The sequence below is a fragment of the Eumetopias jubatus genome, unplaced genomic scaffold, assembly GCF_037043125.1.
Source record: "Eumetopias jubatus isolate StellerSeaLion01/CBP00866 unplaced genomic scaffold, mEumJub1_p1.0 scaffold_1, whole genome shotgun sequence".
Taxonomy (NCBI): domain Eukaryota; kingdom Metazoa; phylum Chordata; class Mammalia; order Carnivora; family Otariidae; genus Eumetopias; species Eumetopias jubatus.
The window spans coordinates 23,113,495-23,140,298 of NW_028274807.1; the positions used below are offsets into that span (position 1 = coordinate 23,113,495).

Below are 26,804 nucleotides of genomic sequence, written 5' to 3' on the forward strand. Positions count from 1 at the left end.
ACAGAGAAAACTCTAAGGAGGTACCAACCAATTACTGATAACTAATACAATTCAATTTATATTGTGTTTGGGTTAAACACACTGCAAAAAAAGAAAATCACAATTTTCAGAATAAGTAGTATCAAAACCATTAAATACATAGCACTGTGAAATGTCCTATAACATCCACTAGATGTCTCTAATAACTGACTCTGAATGGCTACATTAGTTCTAGAGAAATGAGTCAAATACTGAATCATGAACTCCAGAGGTATTTTGAGGATCCTACCAAAATTCGTATTTTCCAAAGCAGACAAAATTGTTTTAATAAACATATGAAAGAAAAATAACTTACATTCAATATCAAGGTACATGCTCTTTTGGTGCCCTCCAATCCTACTCGCAGCTTCACAGTCATATCTCCCTGAATCTGACAACTTCACATCTTTAATATGCAGTGATGAGCTTCCATGGTGCCCTTTGACTTCGATACGGCCATCTGGGCTCTGTTTACATCGATTCAGGAAAAAGAAAGATTTTACGCTTGTTTCGTGCAAATGATGACCAAACATAGGGTGTTTATCACATACATGATAAATGAAAATAAAGTCTTACCTGCATTGCTCTTTTTTTTTTTTTTTTTTTGAAAGCAATGTTTCCGTATTTATGACTTACTGTCTTTGGCTTTTCCACTGTACCTGCCCACTTGCTTACAGGGACACTAACATGTAGTAAAAACTTCAACACATGTTTTATCAACCTCTTATTTAGTGCACTCTGTGCTTTTTTTAAAAACGCTTGCTTGTTCTTCTAAGAAGGGCTTTGTTGGCTTACAATTATGCTCCTTGCAAACATAACAGAACAACAATGCCTGTTTAATTCTGGCTGAAACCCACCAGAAAATGATATTCCTCCTTCACTTTAGTTTCCTCTTTCACCATGTACAGACAATATATCAAGATGTCTGAGAATTAAAGCCTTTAATAAGAATTTATAGTTATTTTTGAATGAACGAAACAGCACTGTTCCTAAGCCTATTTAGTACATTACTCATAACAGATAAATTATTAAAAACAGCACTATTTAAGTCATTCTTAGAAAGTCAATAGAAACACCATGGAAAAGATTAATCACATATTAGATGATATTGATGCAAATCAAGGAATTGCTGATAATCCAATAGTCTATAGATTACATTTCAAATAAGAATTCTTGTGTGCAACCTAATTGTTTACTTACAATTGTTTTCTTAAATCACTTAAATACCTTTATAGCACACATATTAAAACAAAGACAGTTTATTTACCGAATTTTACTTTGTACAATCAGGAAATATAGTGAAATTTGGCATTTTATAATTAATTTGTAACATGTACTTTACTATTATTGAATTATTTTCAATATTTTAGGTTTCGTGCCTCAATAAAAACTTATGTCACACATTTATTTTGAAATATGTAAGTTATTATGTAATAATATAATGGTGGTTTAAGGGTGCCTGGGTGGCTCAGTTGGTTAAGCGACTGCCTTCGGCTCAGGTCATGATCCTGGAGTCCCGGGATCGAGTCCCGCATCGGGCTCCCTGCTGAGCAGGGAGTCTGCTTCTCCCTCTGACCCTCCCCCCTCTCACGCTCTATCTCATTCTCTCTCTCAAATAAATAAATATTTTTTTAAAAAATGGTGGTTTAATTTTCTATATAATTGAAATTCAAATAAATTTCAATACATGTACTTTGTATTATTAAAACTTGTTTATTTTCTTTTATTAATGTCAACAGACTATTTGAAAGCTCTTTTTCAAACATGAAGTTGATTGAGATACAATATGATCACTCTTTTGTTTTCTAGTTTTATACAGACATGCAATTACTATACAACCATATCAGTCACTCATAATTCATTTACTATCATTATCGTAAAAATGTTCTTCAAAAACAAAGAAACAAAAACATGCTGGGAATGTATTATGCAGCCCAGATCAGGCCAAAAATATGTCCCCCAACTCTCAAGTATTACTAAAAAATAGTAAGGTGAGGCTTTCAAGTAGAAGGCATTCTCTTCTGCCAATATTTAAGATGTTCGGCTGCCAACCCAATTACTTACTTGAGAGGAAAGAAAAAAATGCAGAAACTCACAGAAGTTAAAATTAGAATAAGTAAACTCAAAAGCAGAATGGCCAATTTGTTATACAAATTAACTACTTTTTGATAACTAAATGGGTATTATTTCCTTATTTTATTGTACCTCTATCCATCCTTGTCCCCCACTGAACTACCCTTCCTTCCTTAAGCGCAGACTTCCTTTGGCTTTCAGAACACCCACACTCTCCTTTGTTTTCTGACTACTTTTTAGTCTGGGTTGCAGCTTCCTCTCTCCCTGGGGGCCTCTGGCTTCTGTCCTGGACGCATCCAATGCACTCTACCTAGACACTCTCATCCCCTCCCATATTAGCAGTTGCAATCTCTAGTCACTCTTTCTCCAGGCAGGATCCCGCTTTCCCTGGAGAGCTATGGAACCAGCTTTGTCTCTTTCGGGGCATGCCCATTTGATAGGTTTCTCAAACCAGCATGCGCAGATCTGAACATATCACTCCCTCACCCAGTATAACCTGCTCTACTCCTGCGGTCTTCCCTTCCATGAATGGTACTAATTATTTCTCATACCCGTGCTAGACCATGTCTTCAGTCTTGGATCAGTTTCTGAAACTTTATCTATTGAAATTTTAAATGATGATAAATCTCAGTTTATCATCTTGCTCAACATTACCATTTTCGATGTTTAGTAACTGTATTTCCATGGACCTATCTGCTCTCTGCTTCACCTACTTGCAATCTGTCATGCTGTTGAATTGGAAGAACACTAACGGGCTTCTCTGGATTTCAGAGAGAACAATCACACTCAGGGCGAATGTAACCGAAAAACATTCCCTGACTCTGCAAAAACCATCAGCATTATGTTATTTCTTATGTTTCTCTAGCAAAGTCTCATTGCAGATGCAAAAATTATTTCTTGCATAGCTAAGAATAAGTTTTTTAAAAAGCAAACTTAATTCTCATAACAACTTCATGAAGGTTTCAAATCCCCTGTGCTCTATAATCATGAATAACATTGTACTGACGTCCGAATAAACTCCCAATGTCTCAGCCTGACATTTAAGGACTTCCATCTGACATTGCCTTTCTAAGACATCACTTTTCTGTCTAAGCACACTTCACAATTTGGATACCATTAATTTGGCTTCCAATTAATCTGAATTACTGTCATTTCCATAAGCACCCTACACAGCCCTGTCTCAACCTTTCCCCCCTTACCCCTTCCATATTTACATGGCAGGATTCTCTCATCATTCCTTTAATTTCTTGGGAAAATATTAATTTTTATTCAAAATAAATTGACTATTGTATATAATTATTAAATGTACTACTCTGTGCTTTTCTTAGGATACACTTTTTCTAATCTTATTGGAACTTCAGAATTCATCCTGTAGGGTGATATTACAGTTGAACAAATGTGAGAACATTTTTATTTTTATGGTACTTTATGTTAAAGTCACCTGGACTAGTACCAAGGACAGAACCATTATATTCTAATATCTTTAAAGCAAATTGAGTTATAGTGATATTGAGATGTAGTTGAGTAAAGGAAAAATATTCCTCTAGCTATTATTTACTATGAATTGAAAACTTTCATTTAGTATTTTTTAATGGGATAAAATAACTTATTAATGACACAAAACAAATTCTTCATCTTTCTATTAAGAAAAATATTGTTCTTTCACAGAATTGAAAGGCAAATATACCTCCTTTGAAAGTAAACAAGTCCTCATGTTATTACCTGTTGTAAATGATATGGTTTTTGACTTACAAAAAGCTATTGGTGTCTGTAAAATTAGTATGATATTAGTAAAGATGTTGGAATCAAAAAGTTATTTTCAATGTATCTGGAATTATTAACAGAAATTCTGGAAGAACAGAATTTCTTTGGGAAGGTGTGTAATTCCCTGGGAAATCATAAGTCATTTTCAAACTTGACATTGGCTCTATAATAATTACAATATTCATTTGTCTCAAATACTTACACTAGAAGACCAAAGTCATTCCTTCTCATACCTGACATTCCAAAGGACATCTTTCTCTTTGTGCTACAAAAAAGCATTACACATTTCTGAAAGAAAATTAATTTATATCTTGGCTTTGATTCACAACCTACCAACATTCATTTAAGACATCTGATATTTGATTGAGACAGGTTAATGGGCATATTAGCTGTCCATCTAGTATTTTCAGGTTCTATCACTGCATAAAGTAAGATGATTAGAAAGTAAAGTGCCTGACTATACATTATTATTCCAATCCTTTATAGAAAGGCACTCTTTGAGATTTGATTTAATGTTATATTCTTTGCCTTTCCAGAAGGTCAGTTTAAGAACTGCTTATTTGAATAGTATTTCAATATTTTTACAAAATGGTTATTTATAGAATTTACTGAAAAGAAATGGTTATTTACAGAGTTTACTGTCCTTTCAAGAATCACTTGATGAAATATCTATGTGGTAACTACCTTCTGGAGTTTAGTTCCAACACAAATATTTTGTTGTCAATTTTAATTGTTGGACATTTGAAATTATGCAATGTATCATGTTTATAGGTTGTTTTTGTGACCTTACCTGACTAGACATTTACTGTCAAGTTTAGAACCCAATTGTAGTACATAACACATCTGAGGTGACAGTATTCCCCATCTTTCTTCTTCAAACCAATGTCATTGACCTCTTTGGCCTTTTGGGAGATTGGTGAATCATGTCACATAGTTACTCAGCAATTGTCTTCTTGTGCAATTATTCTACAAGGAGCACCCAAGCACTGGGGATACATGTTGGGAAAAACTGAACAATTTTTACCCTTTGGGAAATTAAAGTTCAGCGGATATTAATTTAAAAAAATCATACAAGTAAACTGAAAAGTACCATGTAGTAACACCAAAGTTTCATCTTATGGGTGAGTCAGTGGAGGGGTGGGGTTGAGTTAGAGGAATGTTCCCTGATAAACTGAGGTGTGGATTATGAACTGAAAATAGTGAAAGAGGAGCAGTTTTGTAGAGAGAATTTTAAGGCCATGCCCCCAGAAGGCATATGAAGGAACTGAGAGAAGCCAGCAGGCACAGAGAAGAGAGTAAGGGCACGTGGGATCTCCTGATGTTGGACAGGCAAGCAAAGACAGCATGCTGAACCCCAGGCAAATACAGACATACAGGAAACATGCACCCCTTTATTACACATTCTGGTTGCCTTTTTGTAATGGCATTATATCTCTTTTGACTATAAATTGCAACTTCAAATACTTAGAGACAATGTCAAAACATAACTGCTAATTATATAAACAAGGAAATACTTTCCAAAGGTTACTGGCATTAATTTACCCAAACTAACCTCTCAAAATTGTGTTAACATTCTGTTAAGTTGAATAATTTCTGCAAAGAATTTTAAACAGAAAGATTCTCTTCCTTCCTTATAAGATCCCTATACTTACTCTTAGCATTAATTTCTCTTTCCTCTGAGCTTGCTCCCAGCTTCTTAATTCTCTTCCTATTTTGATTACCTAAACTGAACTTTTGTACAATCACCCTTCTTCTTAGCATTGCAAATTCATGTAAGGAAGAGTAATATGGGCAATGTAATTTCTTAACTTACATAATTTTTCCCTACATTCTACTGCCCTCTTCCTCTCTTTGTATATAGCGTCAATAATTTATTCAACAGATAGGAACTGAATATAACACAGATAGCAGGTAACAATGATAGTTAGACACTACATTCATTGTTTTACATTTATTAGTTAACTCAATCCCAATTAATCCCAGTAATACTACTATGAGATTTGGACTAATATTATCCCCAATTTATTTTTTTTATTATTATGTTATGTTAGTCACCATACATTACATAATTAGTTTTTGATGTAGTGTTCCATGATTCATTGTTTGCGCATAACACCCAGTGCTCCATGCAGAATGTGCCCTCTTTAATACCCATCACCAGGCTAACCCACCCGCCACCACCCTCCCCTCTAGAATCCTCAGTTTGTTTTTCAGAGTCCATCGTCTCTCATGGTTTGTTAATATTATCCCTACTTTAAAGATGAAGAAATTGACGGGTGCCTGGTGGCTCAGTCAGTTAAGCATCTGCCTTCAGCTCCAGTCACAATCCCAGGGTCCTGGGATCGGGCCCCATATTGGGCTCAGCGGGGAGCCTTCTTCTCCCTCTCCCCCACCCCACTCATGCTCTCTCTCACTACTTCTCTCTCTCTTTCAAATAAATAGATAAAATCTTTTAAAAAATGAGGAAATTGAGGAACAGAAACATTAAATAGGTGGCTTCCACACAGCTTACAAATGATAGCACTGGATGTTGAGGCTGTCTGGCCCTGGAGTTCATATGTGGAATTGCTTTCCCTCTGTGGCCCATCACCTGAGCCATAACTGTGTGGTTGAACTACATATTTTACCAAAGCTATGTGATACACACTAAGTTGGTTTCTGAGGACAGAACCATGGATCAGAAAGGCAAAGCCTCGTAGACCAAAGGGCTTAGAGGAAAGAAATGACAAATCATAATACATGCTTGTATAAATGAACTTCGGGAAGCACACATAATACAGTCTATGGAGGTGGGGGACAATGTCTTGTAGGTATCTCTGTCTAAACTGAGACCTGAAGGATAAGTAATAATGATGAGCCAGACACCAGACTGGCGATATAATTTGCAGAACTTACTGCCAAACGAAATGTGGGGTCTCTTGTCCAAAACTCATTGTGAATTTCAAGGCAACCACAGCAATACATTGAAGCAAACATAGGGCCCTTACAAGTGTCAGGCTTTATGCAACTATGCACGTATTACATTCATGAAGTCAGCCCTGCTCAAGTAAAAGGAGAGAAAGGGAGGAAGGAAATGCGAACCACATTGGCCTAAACCAGAAGGGGAAAATAGCATGTTCAAAAGATGAAAGAAGCTCACTAGGACTGGAATATTCAATATAAAGTGGGTGGTAAGAGATAAAGTGGCTGGAGAGGGACAAGCCTGCTCTAACGAGCCTCAAAAGTCAAAGGAAGACCAGTAAGAACATGAAAAGATGCTCAACATCATCAGCTACCATGAAAATGTCAGGTGAAACCACAATACTACTTCACACCCTCTGGGCTAGCTGTAATCAAAAAGACAGATAATAGTGTTGGTGAAGCTGTAGGCAAATTGGCACTTTCATGCACTGCTGGTGGGTGGGAATGAAATGGAGCAGGTGCTTTGGATAAAAAGTCTGACAGTTACCCAGAATGTTAAACACAGAGTTATTATATGACTCAGCAATTACACTTGCAAGAGAATTAAAGATATATGTCCACACAAAACCTTATACATGAACATCCATAATAGCATTATTAATAAAACCAAATAGTTAAAGCATCACAATGTCCATCTACTAATGCATGCATAAATAGAATGTGATATATTCATACAATGGAATACTATATGACAATAAAAAGAAATTAAGTACTTACACAGGCTACAATATGGATGAACCTTGAAAACATTAGGCTAAGTGAAAAAAGCTAGTAACAAAGGCTTCCATTTATATGAAATTTTCAGAACAGACAAATCTATGGATACAGAAGTGTATTGGTGGTTGCCTAAGGCTGGCAGGTGGTGTGACGAGATTGGGAGTGATGGCCAAGAAGGGAGGAATTTCTTTTTGAGATGATGAAAATATTTCAAAAATGATTTGGTGGATGATTGCACAGCTCTGTAAATATACTAAGACACATTTAATTTTACATTTTAATGAGTGAATTGCATCCTATATGAATTATTTCTAAATAAAACTGTTAAAAATTAAAGACAAAGGAAGGCAAAATTTAGGTGTTCTAGAAGCAACTGGAAAAGGATATGAAAGGTTGTAGGCCTACAAGGCAAATGCATCTGCTCTTTGAAAAGATCATTCATGCTGTGGAGTGAAGAAGGAATTCAAGAGGAGGAAGGGAGGCTCAATGGAAGCAAACTGCACTGATAATGTGCTGGGGAAAGGTAGTGGTAGCGGAGATGGAAAGAAAAGAATATATTCTAGAAATGTTTTGAGGAGGAATCAACAGTGTTTAGTAAATGATTGAATGAGAAGTGGTGATGAAAGAAAAGAGGACGAGAGTATTTCTAGGCTTCTGTCACAGAGTCACGGGTGGGAAATATTCTATCATTAGTAAACTATTATATGTCTATAAATTATACATATGTTTTCATATATTCATGTTTTATGATATGTACCCATATTTTAATTCTGTTCCATATTATATATTCACTACTTTAAAACGGATATTTATTTATTTGTTTATTTATTTTTAAGATTTTATTTATTTATTTGACAGAGAGAAACACAGCGAGAGGGAATATAAGCAGGGGGAGTGGGAGAGGGAGAAGAAGCTTCCTGAGGAGCAGGGAGCCCGATGTGGGGCTCGATCCCAGGACCCCGGGATCATGACCTGAGCCGAAGGAAGAAGCTTAACGACTGAGCCACCCAGGCACCCCTAAAACTGATACTTAAAATTGAAATGTTAATAAATGAAATATTGATATAAAGTGAAAGTAGAATAAACTCTTCAGAGATTTTAATTTTAAAGAATTATATAAGGTGGGTTCCAACTAACAATTGTTGAAATGATGGTTTTCAGAATGTGACCTGCTTATTTTATATTAATGCCTGGGTGGGTGTGCTGCCAACTTTAGCATAACATAGCAGCTAAGACTGCAGAACCAGACTGGAAATTTAACATCTTGATGGTGCCACCTACAACCTTTGTGACCTGGAGTTAATTATTTAACTTAGATGTACTTCAGTTTCTCTCCCTGTATAATTGGTATAAGAATGCAACATTCATAGGATTGCTATGCAGATTAAACGAGTTAGTATTTGCGGAACTTAGGACTTGTTAGTACATGCTAAACAAATTCGCATAAAACATCTGATATCCAGACCTAAATGATAAATATATAAGTTTATACAATATCCATTTCATTGTGATAGCTAAAGGCATTCCGTCTCACAAAGAAATAGTAACTCTCTTATCTTTTTACTTACCAGTGCATTACTACTGCTAGACGTTTCTCACAATCCCATGAACTACATCCCAATTATTTATAATATTTTGTCAGTGAAAAATATGTAGTATGTTCAGTAAAGAACAAAATTAAAATTAGGATGAACAAAATACTATAGGAGAGCAAAATTCCTACTGATAAATAATAAAGCACTTCACACATAAATAATTAAATTACTGAATAATGGGATTTATATTTTATTACACCCATAATGCTACTAATAAAAGTCTAGATATTGAATTTGTCTGTAATTGCCATTACATTTGTGGATGGCTTGCACGTATCCTTGACTTTGCTCTTCGTCAGGATGACCTTCCCTGTTCAAAGACCATGACTTTGGTGTCAGGGTCAGTCTTGTAAGTATTACATTGATATGAACTCTATGATACCATCCAGTGGTTTTAAAATTTTAAGATTCCAATGATTAAGCATCACCTCCCTCAAATCTATACTAGTCAAAGTGTGCCTGAGAACAAGCACAGCGGGCCCATCCCCCAGAAAAGTAGCACAACACCATGCTCCCCCTCCCCATACCACCACTGAGTAGACAGACCATGTCTACTGACCATAGAGCTCTGCAAAGCTTCAGCTTTAGTGGAAATAGCATCAAATCTCTTTTATAACTAGCAGATCAGAGCACACCTAGTTAAAACTCGCCACACTCTGGCCAAAGTCCAAACACCTCCCACTGCAAGCAAGGAGAAACTCTGCAGAGGACTGACCTGAGAGAAAGAGCAGCTAAAACACAGAAGCAGAGTGCATACAGCACACACCCAAGACACTGAAGTGTCAGGCCCTGGACAGTATATGACCTCTTCTTAATAAAACCATTACTCTCAGGAGCAGGAAACATAACAGGCTTTTCTAACATACAGAAGAAGACAAAGGCCTAGACAAAATGCCAAGACAGAGGAATTCATCCAGAAAAAAGAACAAGAAAAGGTCACAGGCCAAAGATCTAATTGATATAAGTGATATGCCTGATCCAGAATTTAAAACAACAATCAAAGGATACTAGTTGGACTTGAGAAAAGCATAGAGAACAACAGGAAGTCCCTTACCACAGAGATAAGAGATCTAAAAACTAGTCAGCCAGAAATAAAAAATGCTATAACTAAGATGTAAAACCAACTGGATGTAATGACCACAATGATGGAAGAGGTGGAGGGACGAATACTTGATATAGAAGATAAAATTATGGAAAATAATGAAGCTAAAAAGAAGAGAGAAAGAAAAATATTGGATCATGAATGTAGCCTCAAGGAACTCAGCAACTCCATAATGTGTAATAAAATTTGTATCATAGGAATCCCAGAGGAAGAAGAAAGGGAAAAAGGGGGAGAAGGTTTATTTGAGTAAATTATAGCTGAAAACTTCCCTAAACTGGGGAAGGAAACAGACACCCAAATCCAGGAGGCACAGAGAACTTCCAGCAAAATGGACAAAAGCAGGCCAACCCAGGACATATTATAGTTAAATTTGCAAAATATAGAGATAAGGAAAAACAATCCTAAAAGCAGCAAGAGAAAAGAAGTCCCTAACTTAAGGTAACACAAAAAGGTTAGCAGCAGACCTCTCTACAGAAATTTGTCAGGGCAGATGAGAGTGGCATGATATAGCCAATATGCTGAATGGGAAAAATATGCAGCCAAGAATACTTTATCCAGCAAGGCTGTCATTCAGAATAGAAGGAGAGATAAACAGTTTCCTATACAAACAAAAACTGAAGGAGTTTGTGACCATGAAACCAGCCCTGCAAGAAATGGGACTCTTGAGTGGGAAAGACAGACCAAAGCAACAAAGGAAAGAAACAGAGAAAATTGTGGTTGGAAAATATGCATGGTGCGATTCCAACAAGAAAGGGAGAGAAAATTTCCAAAACAATGACTTACCAAGTAATACAATGGCTCTACATTCATATTTATCAATAATCACTCTGAAAGTAAATGGACTAAATGCTCCAATAAAAAGACACAGGGCGTCAGAATGGATTTAAAAAAAAAAAAGATCCATCTATATGCTGCCTACAAGAGACTCATGCTAATGGATGTCAAAAGAAAGCCGGAGTAGCCATATTTATACAAACTAGATTTTAAACAAAAGACTGTAACAAGAGATGAAGAAGGGCACTACATCATAATAAAGGGGTCTATCCAACAAGATCAAACAATTGTAAATGTCTATGCCCTTAACTTGACAGCACACAAATATATAAAACAATTAATAACAAACATAATGGAACTCATTGATAATAATACAATAATAGTGGGTTGCTTTAACACCACACTTAGAGCAATGGACAGATCATATAAGCAGAATATCAGTAAGGAAACCATGGCTTTGAATGACACACTGGACCAGATAGACTTAACAGATATATTCAGAACATTTCATCCTAAAGCAGTATTCTTTTCAAGTGCACATCGTACATTCTCCAGAATAGATCACATACTGGGTCACAAATCAGGCCTCAACAAATACAAAAAAATTGAGATCGCACCATGCATATTTTCCAACCACAATGCTATGAAACTTGAAGTCAACCGCAGGAAAAAATTTGTACAGTTGAACATAGGGATAAAAAAAGGGGGGATCCATAAAACAGACTCTTATCTGTAGAGAACAAACAGGATTGCTAGAGGGGAGGTAGGTGGGGGGTTGGGATAAATGGGTGATGGGTATTAAGGAGGGCACTCATTGTGATGAGCACTGGGTGTTACTTGCAAATGATGAATCACTAGATTCTATACCTGAAACTAAGATTACACTATATATTAACTAACTGGAATTCAAATAAAAACTTAAACAAAAAAATGGGAAGGAAAAAATGTATCTGGCAATGTATGTGTACATTTTCCTTCTTTTTTAAAAACTATATCATGCCTGGGTGCCTGGGTGGCTCAGTTGGTTAAGCGACTGCCTTTGGCTCAGGTCATGATCCTGGAGTCCCAGGATCGAGTCCTGCATTGGGCTCCCTGCTGAGCAGGGAGTCTGCTTCTCCCTCTGACCCTCCCCCATTCTCATGCTCTCTCTATCTCCTTCTCTCTCTCAAATAAATAAATAAATAAATATTAGAAAAAAAATTACATCATGCCAAATATATATTCCAATGTCTATCTACATCACTGGATATATAAGAAATTTTATATAACTAATGTACATAATTATTATATGTGCCACTAGTATTATAGCAAATATACGCTCCTTTTTGAACAAAGAGCTATGCTGAGTGATTAAATACTTTATTTCCTGTCTCATAACCATGCGTTGGGTAGCTGTGGTGCTATCTGACTCATATATAATTAACATAATCATCTTAAATGAGAGCAGTGTATATTTATTGGAAATGCTTTATATAAGGCATGAATGTAAAAACCAGAAACTACTCACAATACACCAATTACTCAAAACCGCAATTTCATCAAACCATTACACAGACACAGAAACAACCTACCTCTAAGAAATGGCTAGAAACTAAAACTGTATGTAACAAATATATAAACTTCATTGGTCTGCTTTTGTTTTGGTTTGGATTTTGCTTGTTTTATAGTAAATAAAGTAACCCTCCATAAAGAATAGGGAAGTTAAAAGAAAGACTGTATATACAAACCAAACTTCTCATCATTGTTATGAGTCTTCAATTAAGGAGAAAGAAGTCTTCAGAAAGGATCTAATAGAAGTTATTAAGACAATCATGAAAAAGAGGAAGAGAATTAAAAATACTTGATGGGATAAATGAATCAATGCTACAACCCTAAACCATGGGAAAAAGAAAGTACGGTGTGGAATTTATCAAAAACAAGAAGGGAAGATAAAGCATCATATATTTCTATATTTTGTTACTTTTTCTAAAATAATCCAAAAATCATGGATCAGACAGGTCTGTGATGCATCTTTACAGTTATGTGTATCAATCATTAGATAATGAAAAAATTAAGAATATTATTATTAAAGGGCAATCTGGTGGAGCTAAAGACCCAGGAAGCAGAGATGGTCTGGGAAATTATACTACCTTTGCTACAAGACATAAAGTTGATGAGAAACAGCTTTGATCAAGGCTCTAGTTGTGTTTTGGAATATGCAGGCATAAGAAGAGGTCAAATAATTACACTACAGGGCAGAGTGTTGTAATTTTATGAGAAGGTACTAAAAAGGCATACTATTAGTGAATAAATATGTAAAGGGCTATCTCAAGGTGCTGATCAAAACAGCCAGCCAGACAGGTTCGTGTAATAGAGAAAGAGATGGATAAGGCCTCAATAAACCTCCAACATCTCCTCTATGGTACACACAGGAAAAGTGTGCAATTTAATGGCTTGCTAGTCTCCTTCTTCTATACATATTGTGTATGGGATCCCCTTAATTATTTGACTCCAAAGTATATATTAATTTATGGATAAACAAATTATTAATTCACTAAGCAATCAAAGGATGATATCAATTCAATCAAATTACTGACCTATAGATATGCTACTATTACTTTAGCATTACATGTCTTTATTATTAAAAGTTTGTCCCTGTATCATCACAGCTCCTATGACTCCAAAAAATATAGTGAACTTCAGACTTGAATGTAAATGTCCATAGAGTAAATGAACTCTCGTGTTTTAGACATAGATTAAGTTCTTAACTGGCTTTGAATTTCATAATTGAAAGAACAGTGGTCTGCAATTTATCCTTAGTTTACCTGAAGAACTCATTAACTAACCTAAATATATTCAGAGTTAATACCTGTTAAAAATCAATCGTCTATCACATTGATTGATTTGCAGATGTTGAACCAAACTTGTAGCCCAGGAATAAATCCCACTTGGTCGTGGTGAATAATCCTTTTAATGTACCGTTGGATCCTATTGGCTAGTATTTTTATTTTTTTATTTTTTTCCAAAGATTTTATTTATTTATTTGAGACAGAGAGAAGGGGGGAGGTGGAGAGAGAGAGAGAGAGAACGAGCGCACATGAGAGGGGGGAGGTCAGAGGGAGAAGCAGACTCCCTGCCGAGCAGGGAGCCCGATGTGGGACTCGATCCCGGGACTCTAGGATCATGACCTGAGCCGAAGGCAGTTGCTTAACCAACTGAGCCACCCAGGCGCCCTTGGCTAGTATTTTTGTGGGAATTTTTGCATCCATGTTCATCAGGGATATTGGTCCATAATTCTTTTTGATGGGGTCTTTGTCTGGTTTTGGGATCAAGGTAATGCTGGCCTCATAAAATGAGTTTGGAAGTTTTCCTTCCATTGCTATTTTTTAGAACAGTTTCAGAAGAATGTGCACATGCCCCAGGGTTGACCAAAAAAGTTCAGTGCCATGCATCTAACGTCTCCTTCCCACCCAGTGGTAACGAGCATCCTAAAGAAGATCTTAACCTTCGCCTGAAGAAACTAACTCATGCCACGCCTTGCATGTTGTTTATGAAAGGAACTCCTCAGGAGCCATGCTGTAGTTTCAGCAAGCAGATGGTGGAAATCTTTAACAAACATAATATTCAGTTTAGCAGTTTTGATATCTTCTCAGATGAAGAAGTTCGTCAGGGCCTCAAAACCTATTCCAACTGGGCCACATATCCCCAGCTCTACATTTCTGGAGAGCTCATAGGAGGATTTGATATAATTAAGGAGCTTGAAGCATCTGAAGAACTAGATACAATTTGCCCTAAAGCTCCCAAATTAGAGGAAAGGCTCAAAGTACTGACAAATAAAGTTTCTGTGATGCTCTTTATGAAAGGAAACAAACAGGAAGCAAAATGTGGATTCAGCAAACAAATTCTGGAAATACTAAATAATACTGGTGTTGAATAGGAGACATTTGATATACTGGAGGACGAAGAAGTTCTGCAGGGGTTAAAAACTTATTTAAATTGGCCCACGTACCCCCAGTTGTATGTGAAAGGGAAGCTTGTTAGAGGTCTGGATATTAAGGAGCTGAGAGACAATGGTGAACTACTGCCAGTGCTGAAAGGAGAGAACTAGGGACTGTTACGCTCAGTGCCCGACTGCTGCAGGAAACCTCCATCACAGCGGGGCCGCTCACGACTCCATTCTCAGATTGCTGTGCACCCAGTTAGGCTCAGTGTAACCCACCAGCTCCTGCTAAATACATGTATGTTTTGTTTGTTTTTAATCAAACCAGAATACAATAAACATCTTAAAATCCGATTAAAAAATTCTTCTTTAAATGTTTGGTAGATGTCTGCGATTTACAGACCTATACCTCTGAAACAAATAATACATTATATGTTAAAAAAAGAGAAGATAGTAGGAAAGGAAAAATGAAGGGGGGGGAATTGGAGGGGGAGATGAACCATGAGAGACTATGCACTCTGAGAAACAAACTGAGGGTTCTAGAGGGGAGGGGGTGGGGGGATGTGTTAGCTTAGTGATGGGTATTAAAGAGGGCACGTACTGAATGGAGCACTGGCTGTTATACGCAAACAATGAATCATGGAACACTACATCAAAAACTAATGATGTAATGTATGGTGATTAACATAACATAATAAAATAATAAATATATATAAAATAAAAAAATTAAAAAAAATAAATGTTTGGTAGAATTCCCCGAGGAAGCCATCTGGCCCTGGGCTTTTGTTTGTTGGGAAATTTTTGATTACTGCTTCAACTTCCTTACCAGTTATGGGTCTGTTCAGGTTTTTTATTTCTTCCTGGTTCAGTTTTGGTAGTTAATATGTCTCTAAGAATGCAACCATTTCTTCCAGATTATCTAATTTGCTGGCATATAGTTGTCCATAATATGTTCTTGTAATTGTTTGTATTTCTTTGGCTTTGTTTGTGATCTTCCTCCACCATTCATGATTTTATCTATTTAGGTCCTTTCTCTTTTCTTTTTGATAAGTCTGGACAGGGGTTTAACAATCTTATTAATTCTTTCAAAGAACCAGCTCCTAGTTTCATTGATCTGTTCTACTGTTCTTTTGGTTTCTATTTCATTGATTTCTGCTCTAATCTTTATTATTTTTCTTCTCCTGCTGGGTTTAGGCTTTATTTGCTGTTCTTTGTCCAGCTCCTTTAGGAATAGGGTTAGATTGTGTATTTGAGACCTTTCTTGTTTCTTAAGAAAGGCTTATATTGCTCTATACTTTCCTCTTAGGACCGCCTTTGCTGCATCCCAAAGATTTTGAACAGTTGTGTTTTCATTTTCATTTGTTTCCATGAATTTTTAAAATTCTTTAATTTCCTGGTTGACCCATTCATTCTTTAGTAGGAAGCTCTTTAGCCTCTGCAAATCTAATCAATGTGATACAATATATTAATAAAAGAAAGAACAAGAACCATATGACCATCTCAATAGATGCAGAAAAGGCATTTGACAAAGTACAGCATCCTTCTTGACTAAAACTCTTCACAGTGTAGGGATAAAGGATACATACCTCAATATCATAAAAGCCATCTATGAAAAACCCAGAGCAAATATCATACTCAATGGGGAAAAACTGAGAGCTTTTTCCCCTTAGTCCCTTGAGGAATATGGCAGGGTTGTCCACTATCACCACTGCTATTCAGCATACTATTAGAAGTCCTAGCCTCAGCAATCAGACAACAACAAAAAAGAAAGAAAAGGCATCTGAACTGACAAAGAAGAAGTGAAACACTCACTTTTGCAGATGATATGATACTTTATGTGGAAAACCCAAAAGACTCCACCCCCAAAACTGCTAGAACTCATACAGAAACTCAGTAAAGTGGCAGGATATAAAATCAATGCACAGAAATCAGTTACATTTCTATACACCAACAACAAGACAGAAGAAAGAGAAATTAAGGAGTCAATCCCATTTGCAATTGCACCCAAAGCCAGAAGATACCCAGGAATAAATCTAACCAAAGAGGCAAAACAATCTGTACTCAGAAAACTATAGAATACTCATGAAATAAATTGAGGAAGACACAAAGAAATGGAAAAGCATTCTATGCTCATGGATTAGAAGAACAAATATTGTGAAAATATCTATGCTACCTAGAGCAATCTACACATTTAATGCAATGCCTATCAAAACACCATCAACTTTTTTCAAAGAAATAGAACAAATAATCCTAAAATTTGTATGGAACCAGAAAAGACCCCAAATAGCCAGAGGAATGTTGAAAAAGAAAAGCAAAGCAGGTACCATCACAATTCTGGACTTCCAGCTCTATTCCAAAGCTGTAATCATCAAGACAGTAGGGTACCGGCACAAAAACAGACACATAAATCAATGGAACAGAATAGAGAGCCCAGAAATGGACCCTCAACTCTATGGTCAACTAATCTTCAACAAAGCAGGAAAAAATGTCTAATGGAAAAAAGACAGTCTCTTCAACCAAAGGTGTTGGGACAGCCAACATGCAGAAGAATGAAACTGGGCCATTTCCTTATAGCACACACAAAAATAGACTCAAAATGGATGAAAGACCTCAATGTGAGACAGGAATCCATCAAAATCCTAGAGGAGAACACAGGCAGCAACCTCTTGGACTTCAGCCGCAGCAACTTCTTCCTAGAAACATCGCCAAAGGCAAGGGAAGCAAGGGCAAAAATGAAATATTGGGACTTCGTCAAGATAAAAAGCTTTTGCACAGCAAAGGAAACAGTCAACAAAACCAAAAGAAAACCGCCAGAATGGAAGAAGATATTTGCAAATGATGTATCAGATAAAGGGCTAGTATCCAAAGTCTATAAAGAATTTATCAAACTCAACACCCAGAGAACAACTAATCCAACCAAGAATACATGGGCAGAAGACATGAACAGACATTTCTGCAAAGAAGACATCCAAATGGCCAAAACACACATGAAAAAGTCCTTAACATCGCTTGGCATCAGGGAAATCCAAATGAAAACCTCAATGAGATACCACCTCACACCAGTCAGAATGTCTAAAATTAACAAGTCAGGAAATGACAGATGTTGGTGAAGATGTTGAGAAAGGGGAACCCTCCTACACTGTTGGTGGGAATGCAAGCTGGTGCAGCCACTCTGGAAAACAGTATGGAGGTTCCTCAAAAAGTTGAAAATAGAGCTACCCTATGACCCAGCAATTGCACAACTAGGTATTGACGTATTGACCCCAAAGATACAAATATAGCAAACTGAAGAGGCACATGCACCCCTATGTTTATAGCAGCAATGTCCACAACAGCCAAACTATGGAAAGCTCCTAGATGTCCATCAACAAATGAACGGATAAAGAAGATGTGGTGGAAAAAAAAAAATATATATATATATATATGAATAATACACACACACACACACACACACACACACACACACACACACACACAAAATGGAATATTATGCAGCCATCAAAAAATGAAATATTGCCATTTGCAATGACGTGGATGGAACTAAAGGGTATTATGCTAAGTGAAATAACTCAATCAGAGAAAGACAAGTATCACATGATCTCACTGATAAGAGGAATTTGAGAAACAAGACAGAGGATCATAGGGGAATGGAGCAAAAAATGGAACAAGATGAAACCCGAGAGGGAGACAAACCATAAGAGACTCTTAATCTCAGGAAACAAACTGAGGGTTGCTGGAGTGGAGTGGGGGTGGGCAGGATGGGATGGCCGGGTGATGGACATTGGGGAGGGTATGTACCATGGTGAGCTCTGTGAATTATGTAAGACTGATGAATCACAGACCTGTATCCCTGAAACAAATAATACATTATACATTAATAAAAAAACAAATCAATCATCTATTGTATAGACTTCAGTTTGGCAATCTAGGACTCTCTCAGAAGACTCAAAAGTAACTGGAACCTGCAGTTAGTACATCAAAGATTTGTGACAGTTTTCACTACACTTATGACCTGCTACTTGCAGTTAATATTCTAGATGGATAAAGTAGACACAACACTGAAAAACTTGCAATATCCAAGGACTGGTGGAGGAAGATGAAATCTTACTGGTTGAAACTAATTGATCTTAATAGTAGGACATAATGATAAAGAAAATCTGTGTCCTATGATGGCCAACCGAGCCAACGAGAAAGTCCCAGTCCTTGCCCCGGGGCTCTTCCGGGTTCTTCTCCCTGTTCTGCTTCCTGCACGCACCAGTCCGAGTCCTTTTCCCAGCCCTGATTCAAGCACGCACCACAAGTGTCAAGTATGCGGAAGTAGAAGTGTATAAATTGCCCCCTTTGTTTGTGCTTGGGGCTCAGACCTTTGGAGACCACTCTCCTCTGAGCCCCCTGTCATTAAATAAACCTCCTATCCTCCAAGATCTCCAAGGGCCGCTTGGTTCTTCCATCAGGCAATTCAGTCCAGGTTCCGTAACAATAAAAGGAAAAAGGAGATAACAGAGATTGGAAGAGTAGCCTACCATATAGAGCCGTGTAGGTAATAGAATGAATTTCCGAATGATATGAGAAACTACTGGAAGCTTCTGAACAAAAGAGTGCTATTATCTGGCTTGTTTCAAGTGGAGCAATCTAGCTATTTTAATGAGACTAACGGGAGGTATGGAGATGCACTGAGACCTCTTAAAAACTTATTGCAATAATCCAGGCAAGTAATTATGATGGCTTGGACCAGAACAGTAACAGGGAGGTGTTAAGAAATGATCAAGTTTTGAATATATTTAAAATTGGGCTAACAGGATTTGCAAAAAAAAAAAAAAAAAAAGAATATGGGTGTAGTAATAGACAAGATTCAAAGATAACTCCAAGAATTTTAGTCTATATAACTGTAAGGAAAGAGTCACCATTTAATGAAGTGGGATGACTGAGGCAGAAGCAAATGTGAAGATAACGTACAGAACTGTACTGGATATTTGCACTTTCAGCTATTTATTAAATATCTAAATGAAGGTATACCATTGGATATAGAAGACTAAGGTTCAGTGAAGAGGTCCATTGGTTGAGATTTAGAGTTTAATGGATCCAAGTGATAATCAAAGCCATGAGACTAGATGAGTAAGTCAAGGGACTAAACATAGAGAAAGGAATTCAAGAATGGGCCTCAAAATGGGGCCCTCTATCACTTAGAGGTCAATTAGAAGGCAAAGAGTGATCACAGGGCTGAAAGTAGTGAGAAGTGTGGCAAAAGAAAAACCAGGAGCATACTGCAAGCCAAAGAACATGCTTTAAGCAAAAGAGATAATTTCATTGGCAGAATGAAAATGAGGAGAAGGCAGGAAAAAAATGAGGACTGGTAATTTGCCATTAAGTTTAAAAAGATGAAAGTTACTGTTAAACTTGTCAGAGAGGTTCAGTGGAGTGATATGATCAAAGTTTGTATTCAGGAAATAATTGGAGAAAGAAAATTAGAGCAAGGTTAAACAACATTTTCAAGGGATTTTGCTGTGAATAGAGAGGGTGGAGAATCAGATGGTATTCGGAGGTGATGAGATTATCTATCCATCTATCATCATCTGCCTGTCTATATGCTGTATACACACATATATTCTCATGTATGTGTAATAGGTGTATGTGTATGTTACAGATATACATACAAAATGTATATGTTATATATAATATATACATAAAAGAAAAAATAATAGAGTATTTTTGAATGTTGATAGGAATGATAAAGAAGGTATTGAATAAAAATATTGTTGAGAATAGGGATCTGAATTACTGGACTTAAATCCATCATATGTTAGAAAGGGTACTACTAGGATCCACATAAAAACTCAAAAAAAATTTCACTCATGATAACATATAGGTTCAGTTATGTATGAGTGTGGATGTAGTAGTAAGAATTTGATAAAGTTTTCTTTGATTGTTTATTTTCTTAGTAAAAGAGGAAGCAGATCACCAGCAAAAGTTTCAGGATAGAGGAAATTTGCAAATTTGAGGATGGAGGAAATGCAAAATGTAGTTATGATAAAACTGGCCAAGAAAATGGTCCAGGAAAATGTGGGATGAATGGTACACAACACAATGAACACACACTGAATATGCACCACAACTTTAAAGAGAGACCATTCAGAATGATTACAGTCTTTTCCTCCAGGTAAGCTCAGCTGTCCTAACACATCTGTGGAATAGATGTGGAGGTTAATTAAACCATGAATGGTGCTGTGCCAGAAACATTTCATGAAGCCAAAAAAGATTGAGGAGTGCATATGAGGTCGTAATTATAATAATAGAAAATGAAATTTTGTATGGGAATTAAAAGGTGAGCAAGATGGGTGGTCTAGGTCAGGGGAAAAAATGGTAGGATCCACAAATATTAGAATTACATTGCTTTTACATATTTGATAGAGTATAAATACATTTTTCTTATAAGTAGATGCACTATTAAATATGCATCTGGCATCTGAGGATAAGAGATTTAGAAAGCTAGACAAGAACTTTCTGAGGATTACAAAGCAACAGTAATAATGCTGCTCCAAGATGTAGATCATGACAATGGAACATTATAGCCAAGGCTGATTTACATCTAAAACATTTTTGTCCCACCCCAATCCCCATCATAAACACAACTGTTCAGTAGATGGCAGAACAGAGTTATTATTGAAAATCTTTATTTAATGTCACTTAAATTTATTATCTGTTAACCCCTCAGTCAAGTGCAATGAAGTCACTGCAGCAACTATGCTAAGGTAATTTTCATTAAAATATATTCAATTTTATTCATTAATTATTGTGTAACTAACATTCTTTTATGCACCTGTTTTTGTTTCATGCTCAAAGTTGACAATGAAATACATCAGATGTATTATTTTTATGGAAGCTGTTTATTAGATGTTTGCTTAAATATTTTCACAGATATGTTGTGTCTATTATATAGTAACTTGAATTTATTTTTCATATATATTATTTTAAATGGTATCCAAATGCCTGCCTAGCTGTCATGCATTTATTCAAATTTGCTTCAGCTTGTTTCTTGAATTTAGTTTATACTATAAACAAAATATCAAAGTTACATATACCAGGAAATTTATTTTTAAGTCTATTAATATTCACCACATCTCCATATTTCCTTATAGTTATATTATTTTATATTTTTTCAGGGGATAGTACTAGATTGCTTCATAAGAAGAAATAAGTATCAACTGAAGTCGATGTAGGATAAAGTATTTATAAGAAAATATATTTTCTGCTACAAAGCCATAGTAAAATCACTTTCAGTATATAAATAACACTTTTCCCCAAAACAGTTCCTGTAAAATTGTGAACTACTGTTATATCATCTTACAAACCTGATGGCAGTTTCTTTTAAATAGAAATTCTTATAACACATTTAAAAATAATAGTTCATTAATAAATAACGTTTTTTAAAGAACAATGACATTTTTATTTTTAAAATATTTCACAGAATTTTCTCAAAAGTAGTTTTTAAAAGGATATGTTGAACTTATGACTGGACTTCTTTGATAATTGTTATTCAAACTGTGGGCTGGAAAAGAAATTTCAGGAAGCTGTAAATGATTGAAAACCCACCTCTCAGCAAGCTCAGTAGCATCCAGGAAGATTTCCAACCTGCCTAATTATATTCTACCACCTACATCAGATAGGGAATAGAAGTATCCATTTTGCCTATTGCCCAGCAGGGACTTATAATATGCTCTCAGAGCACTAGTATGAAAAAATGCATTAGGAGAACGTTAAAAATGTCACTCAAATACAAAATCCTTCAGAAAAGCCCATTATCTCTACAAAGGGGAAAAAAATACAGGCATTAAAATCTACAGGTGCCAAGAATATGTGTTCTTTGGCATTCTTCTCTACAATCAGAAACTGACTTTTTCTTCCCAATGTAAAGATATTACCAAAGTAGTCTTAACTTTCCTTATAATTGAGTTGTATGGAAAAGCTTTATAGAAGAAGGAGATTGCAAATACACTGCCTCACAATACTAAGCCATTAGAAAATCATAAACTGAAAAGTAGTAAATAATTTAAAAAAGGGCTTAGCATTGGAATAAAAACTGTATATTAAGATGTGTGGTTATCTACTAAATTGATAAAAGATTTATAGAATAAGGAAATGGTAGAGGTTGATGGGGACTTACCATATAAACAATGGAACTGTACCTTTGAAAAATACGGCAATTTACCTGATATGAGAGACCAGGTAAATGGCAAATCTAGGAATTGCAGTAAAGAAAATGTTATAACTACTACATAACACTAATTCATTAGACTGTATTTTGTATGAACTGAGAATACCAAAGTTAACATGGTTAGGAACCCATGGGTTATGCAAATGATTCTTTTTATGTAGCTTACTCTATGGGTAGCTCTTTGAGATCCTCTAAAGCAACATCACATCAAATGAAGGGATTCCCTTCAGACACTAATGATTTTGCAAATTACGCTAGAGAAATTCAAGAGACTGGGCATTCTCTCATTTGAAACTTAATAATTTCATTATCTGTAATCCCTGATTCATGGAAAGTTTATGCCTTTTAATAACTTCCCCTCATTTCACATAGGATTACCCACCTTAAGCAAATGGCTAGTTCAACTATATGTATGGATGTCTTTAAAATACTTGAACAAACATATCTTCACTGCTCTTTCAATTATTTACTAAAACATTTTATTGATTTTATTTGCCTATTTGTTTTTTTACATTAGACTTCTCACCTTGACCTATGTTCCTGTGTTTTTGTTTTGTTTTATTGGTCTTAGAATTAGGTACTAAAAATTGCCCATAATTGCATACCAAAATGCATCTTCTAGATTTGGTAAAAAGGTGTAAATAAAATTCATCATAAAAGCGATAAAAATGCAGCTGTAAAAAATTTGCCCAGAAGTACAGCTACTTAAAAGATATATAAAAGATACTTACATACTGTCCTCCATACTTAAAGATGCTGCTGCTATAAATATGCCATCATATTTTAGTTTTTCATTTCATTAGAGCATTTATAATAAAGTGCAGATATTTGAAACTCTACAATCTCTTCTTTTTAAATCAATAATTATGGATTTGCTGATCTCATTTTGTTGACTACTATTTAAAGAGGAAAAGGAAGTTGAAAATATTATATTTTTCATTATAATACAAAGGTGCTGCTAATTTTACCATTACTTTTGTTTTTGTTTTTTAAATCAGAGTCTAAGCAATTTTTATCAGCCTGGAGCAAACTGAGTGGAGATATTCTGATGAGAGCAGACCTACTTTCCAACCTGCATGAATACACACCAGTCAGAAGGACAAGTTGAACTGGGTCTGTAATAGCACAGAAAAATATGCCAAAGCTATATCTGTAGTCTTGTAAAAGTTCACTTACATACTCAAAATTGGTATTTTGGATGTGAAAATTGCATAATTCAAGATTGCATATTCATAAGGAAAAGACTACTGATTTTAAATATGCTTTCATTCCAACTCCTCTCCTAAGTTGTATGCACCATAAAACAGAAAACTTTTTTTTTACTGCTGCATTCTTCGTGCCTAGCATAGTTCATGCAAACATAACAGCTCTCAGTAGTATTTGCTGATAGTTGTTAAATGAATTTGGGTAAGTGATAAAGAAAACATTAGTCATATAAAATCCTATCACTTTAAAGATTATTTCACTGCTTACATTTTATGAAATTTATCTTTTCAGGAAGTCATATTTGCTTTAGAGTTAAAAAAAAGAGAAACACAAGAAAAGGTTAATGTAATCTTCACATTTTAAATATAAAAAATCTAAGAATTTTCAGTGTAGTTTTTCATGTGATGTGAAACATTCCCTCCATTACCTTCTGCCTTTCATTAAAAGGGATTTAAATAAATCATTTTTTAAAACAGGAAGTTTCCTTAGGTCCAAAGCTGTAGATGGACAATAAGGAATAATATCCTAAAGCATAAAACAATAACCTAATAATGAATGCAGTCATGTAATAATAAATATATGCTGAGATATTTAAATTGTTACAAAATTTAAAACATCATATTTTGTTCAGGTAGTTGTATGAAAGAACTGCCTATCTTTATTATTGCCAGAAATCCCTTTGACCTGGTATTTTAGTCTGCAAGAGCCTTTAAGGTATCGTCCAGGTCACAGTGCCTAAATACGTGGAGAAAATTGTTCACCATTTCTATACTATTAAAATAGAAAGGAACATTTCAACAACTATGACTTTTGTACATAAGTGCAAAACTAAATGTTAAACTATTCATGCTAGTAATTTTTTTAATCTTAAATTTCAGTTTAAATACATCTATGTGAATAACAAAAAGTATGAACTTAAAATATGAAAGTTAATGTAGAATCAGGTTGCTCTCTTGGACACAGACACATTTTTCAAAACAAATGTAAAAGAACAGAAAATCCTATTATTTTAATCACAAAGTTTTGAATTGATCTAAACTCGGACCATGACTAAAATTTGATATTTCACTTCAGCAAAAATAAGAAGAAACTGTTTTTGAGGTTAACCACTCCACTTTATGTATTGAGTTTATTGGCATCATTTTGAAAGGACCAGTTGGTATTAAGGACTGAAACTAAATGAGTTCCTGTTACTATGATTTGTAATTTCTTTAGCCTTTGATTAATAATGAAGTATATTTATTTACTGGAGGGAAGCGCTTGCTCCCATCAATAGGAGGACAGAAAATGGGTTTCTGTCCTAAGCAGAATGTTTGAATGTGTTCCAGTCCCCAAAATTTCATTACTAAACTTTGTATCATGATAATTCAAAGTATGTTTGAAAAGCAGTTATTTTAAAAGTATAGTCTGTGTACCAGTGAAGGTATACATGCTAGGTTTAGTATGACTTTGAAAAACAATTTTTATTTTAGAGTTTTGTATTTATTTAATGATATTTAAAAGTATAACTAGTGTATATTCATACTTTTGATTCCACTGATATTTTTGGGCAGGATTAGAATAAATGAAAAACTAATTCAATTTAAAGAAAAAAATTAAGTGTATAACAGGCAGCACATGAATACAAGAGATGAAGTCAATCAAAGAAAGACAATTATCATATGGTTTCACTCATATGTGAAATATAAAAAAAACAGCACAGAGGATCATAGGGGAAGGGAGGGAAAACTGGAAAACAGAATGGGAAGAAATAAGAGACGGAAACAAACCATGAGAGACTCTTGATTCAGGGAAACAAACTGAGGGTTGCTAGAGGGGAGGGGGTAACTGGGTGATGGGCATTAAGGAGGGCATGTGATGTGATGAGCACTGGGTGTTATATGAAACTGATGAATCAGTGAACATTACATCTGAAACTAATGATGTACTATATCTTGGCTAATTGAATTTAAATTAAAAAAAGAAAAAGAGAAAGATGGAGCTGTCAAATGACTGAAATTTGAGAAATTCTGCTTTAAGAGAGTTATAACTTATTGCTATACATTTCAAATACTTCTTATTCAGTGTAGGGTGGGATTAATTTCTAGTAGAGGAAGGCCTATAATTTACTATGCAGGACAAGTATACCAGGAATAAAATAATTATAGATTCTGTATCTTAAGAGTAGATAAGTGGCACATGTGAGATGTCATCTCCCAGACAATATTATAAGCACTTTATAATTATTATATAAAACATTCTCTTCATATAGGCGGGTTTGCATGCTGTTATGTTTACCATTTTGTAAGAATTCTAGAAGTAAAAATCAGTCCCTGTAGATCTTTTTACTTCTGTTTACTCTTAAATAACAAGTAACAATATGTCTTTAAAAAATGTTTAAAAGACACCAGGTTTATCAGATGACTATGAAATCATATTTTGAAAATTTATGCACAAGGCACTGTTAAGTAATCTTGCTTTGTG

At 35.4% G+C, this 26,804-nt stretch overlaps 1 protein-coding gene and 1 pseudogene across 1 annotated transcript in view; one reads left to right on the forward strand and one right to left on the reverse strand.

The window, feature by feature from the left end:
- The window catches only part of NCAM2 (neural cell adhesion molecule 2), a 515,660-nt gene that overhangs the window by 130,851 nt on the left and 358,005 nt on the right, over nucleotides 1-26,804 (reverse strand). The window contains exon 9 of the mRNA XM_028115862.2: nucleotides 335-485. Within this exon, the coding sequence (XP_027971663.1) occupies nucleotides 335-485 (151 nt within the window). The remainder of the gene's footprint in view (nucleotides 1-334; nucleotides 486-26,804) is intronic.
- Nucleotides 14,525-15,091, forward strand: LOC114218675 (glutaredoxin-3 pseudogene; annotated as a pseudogene).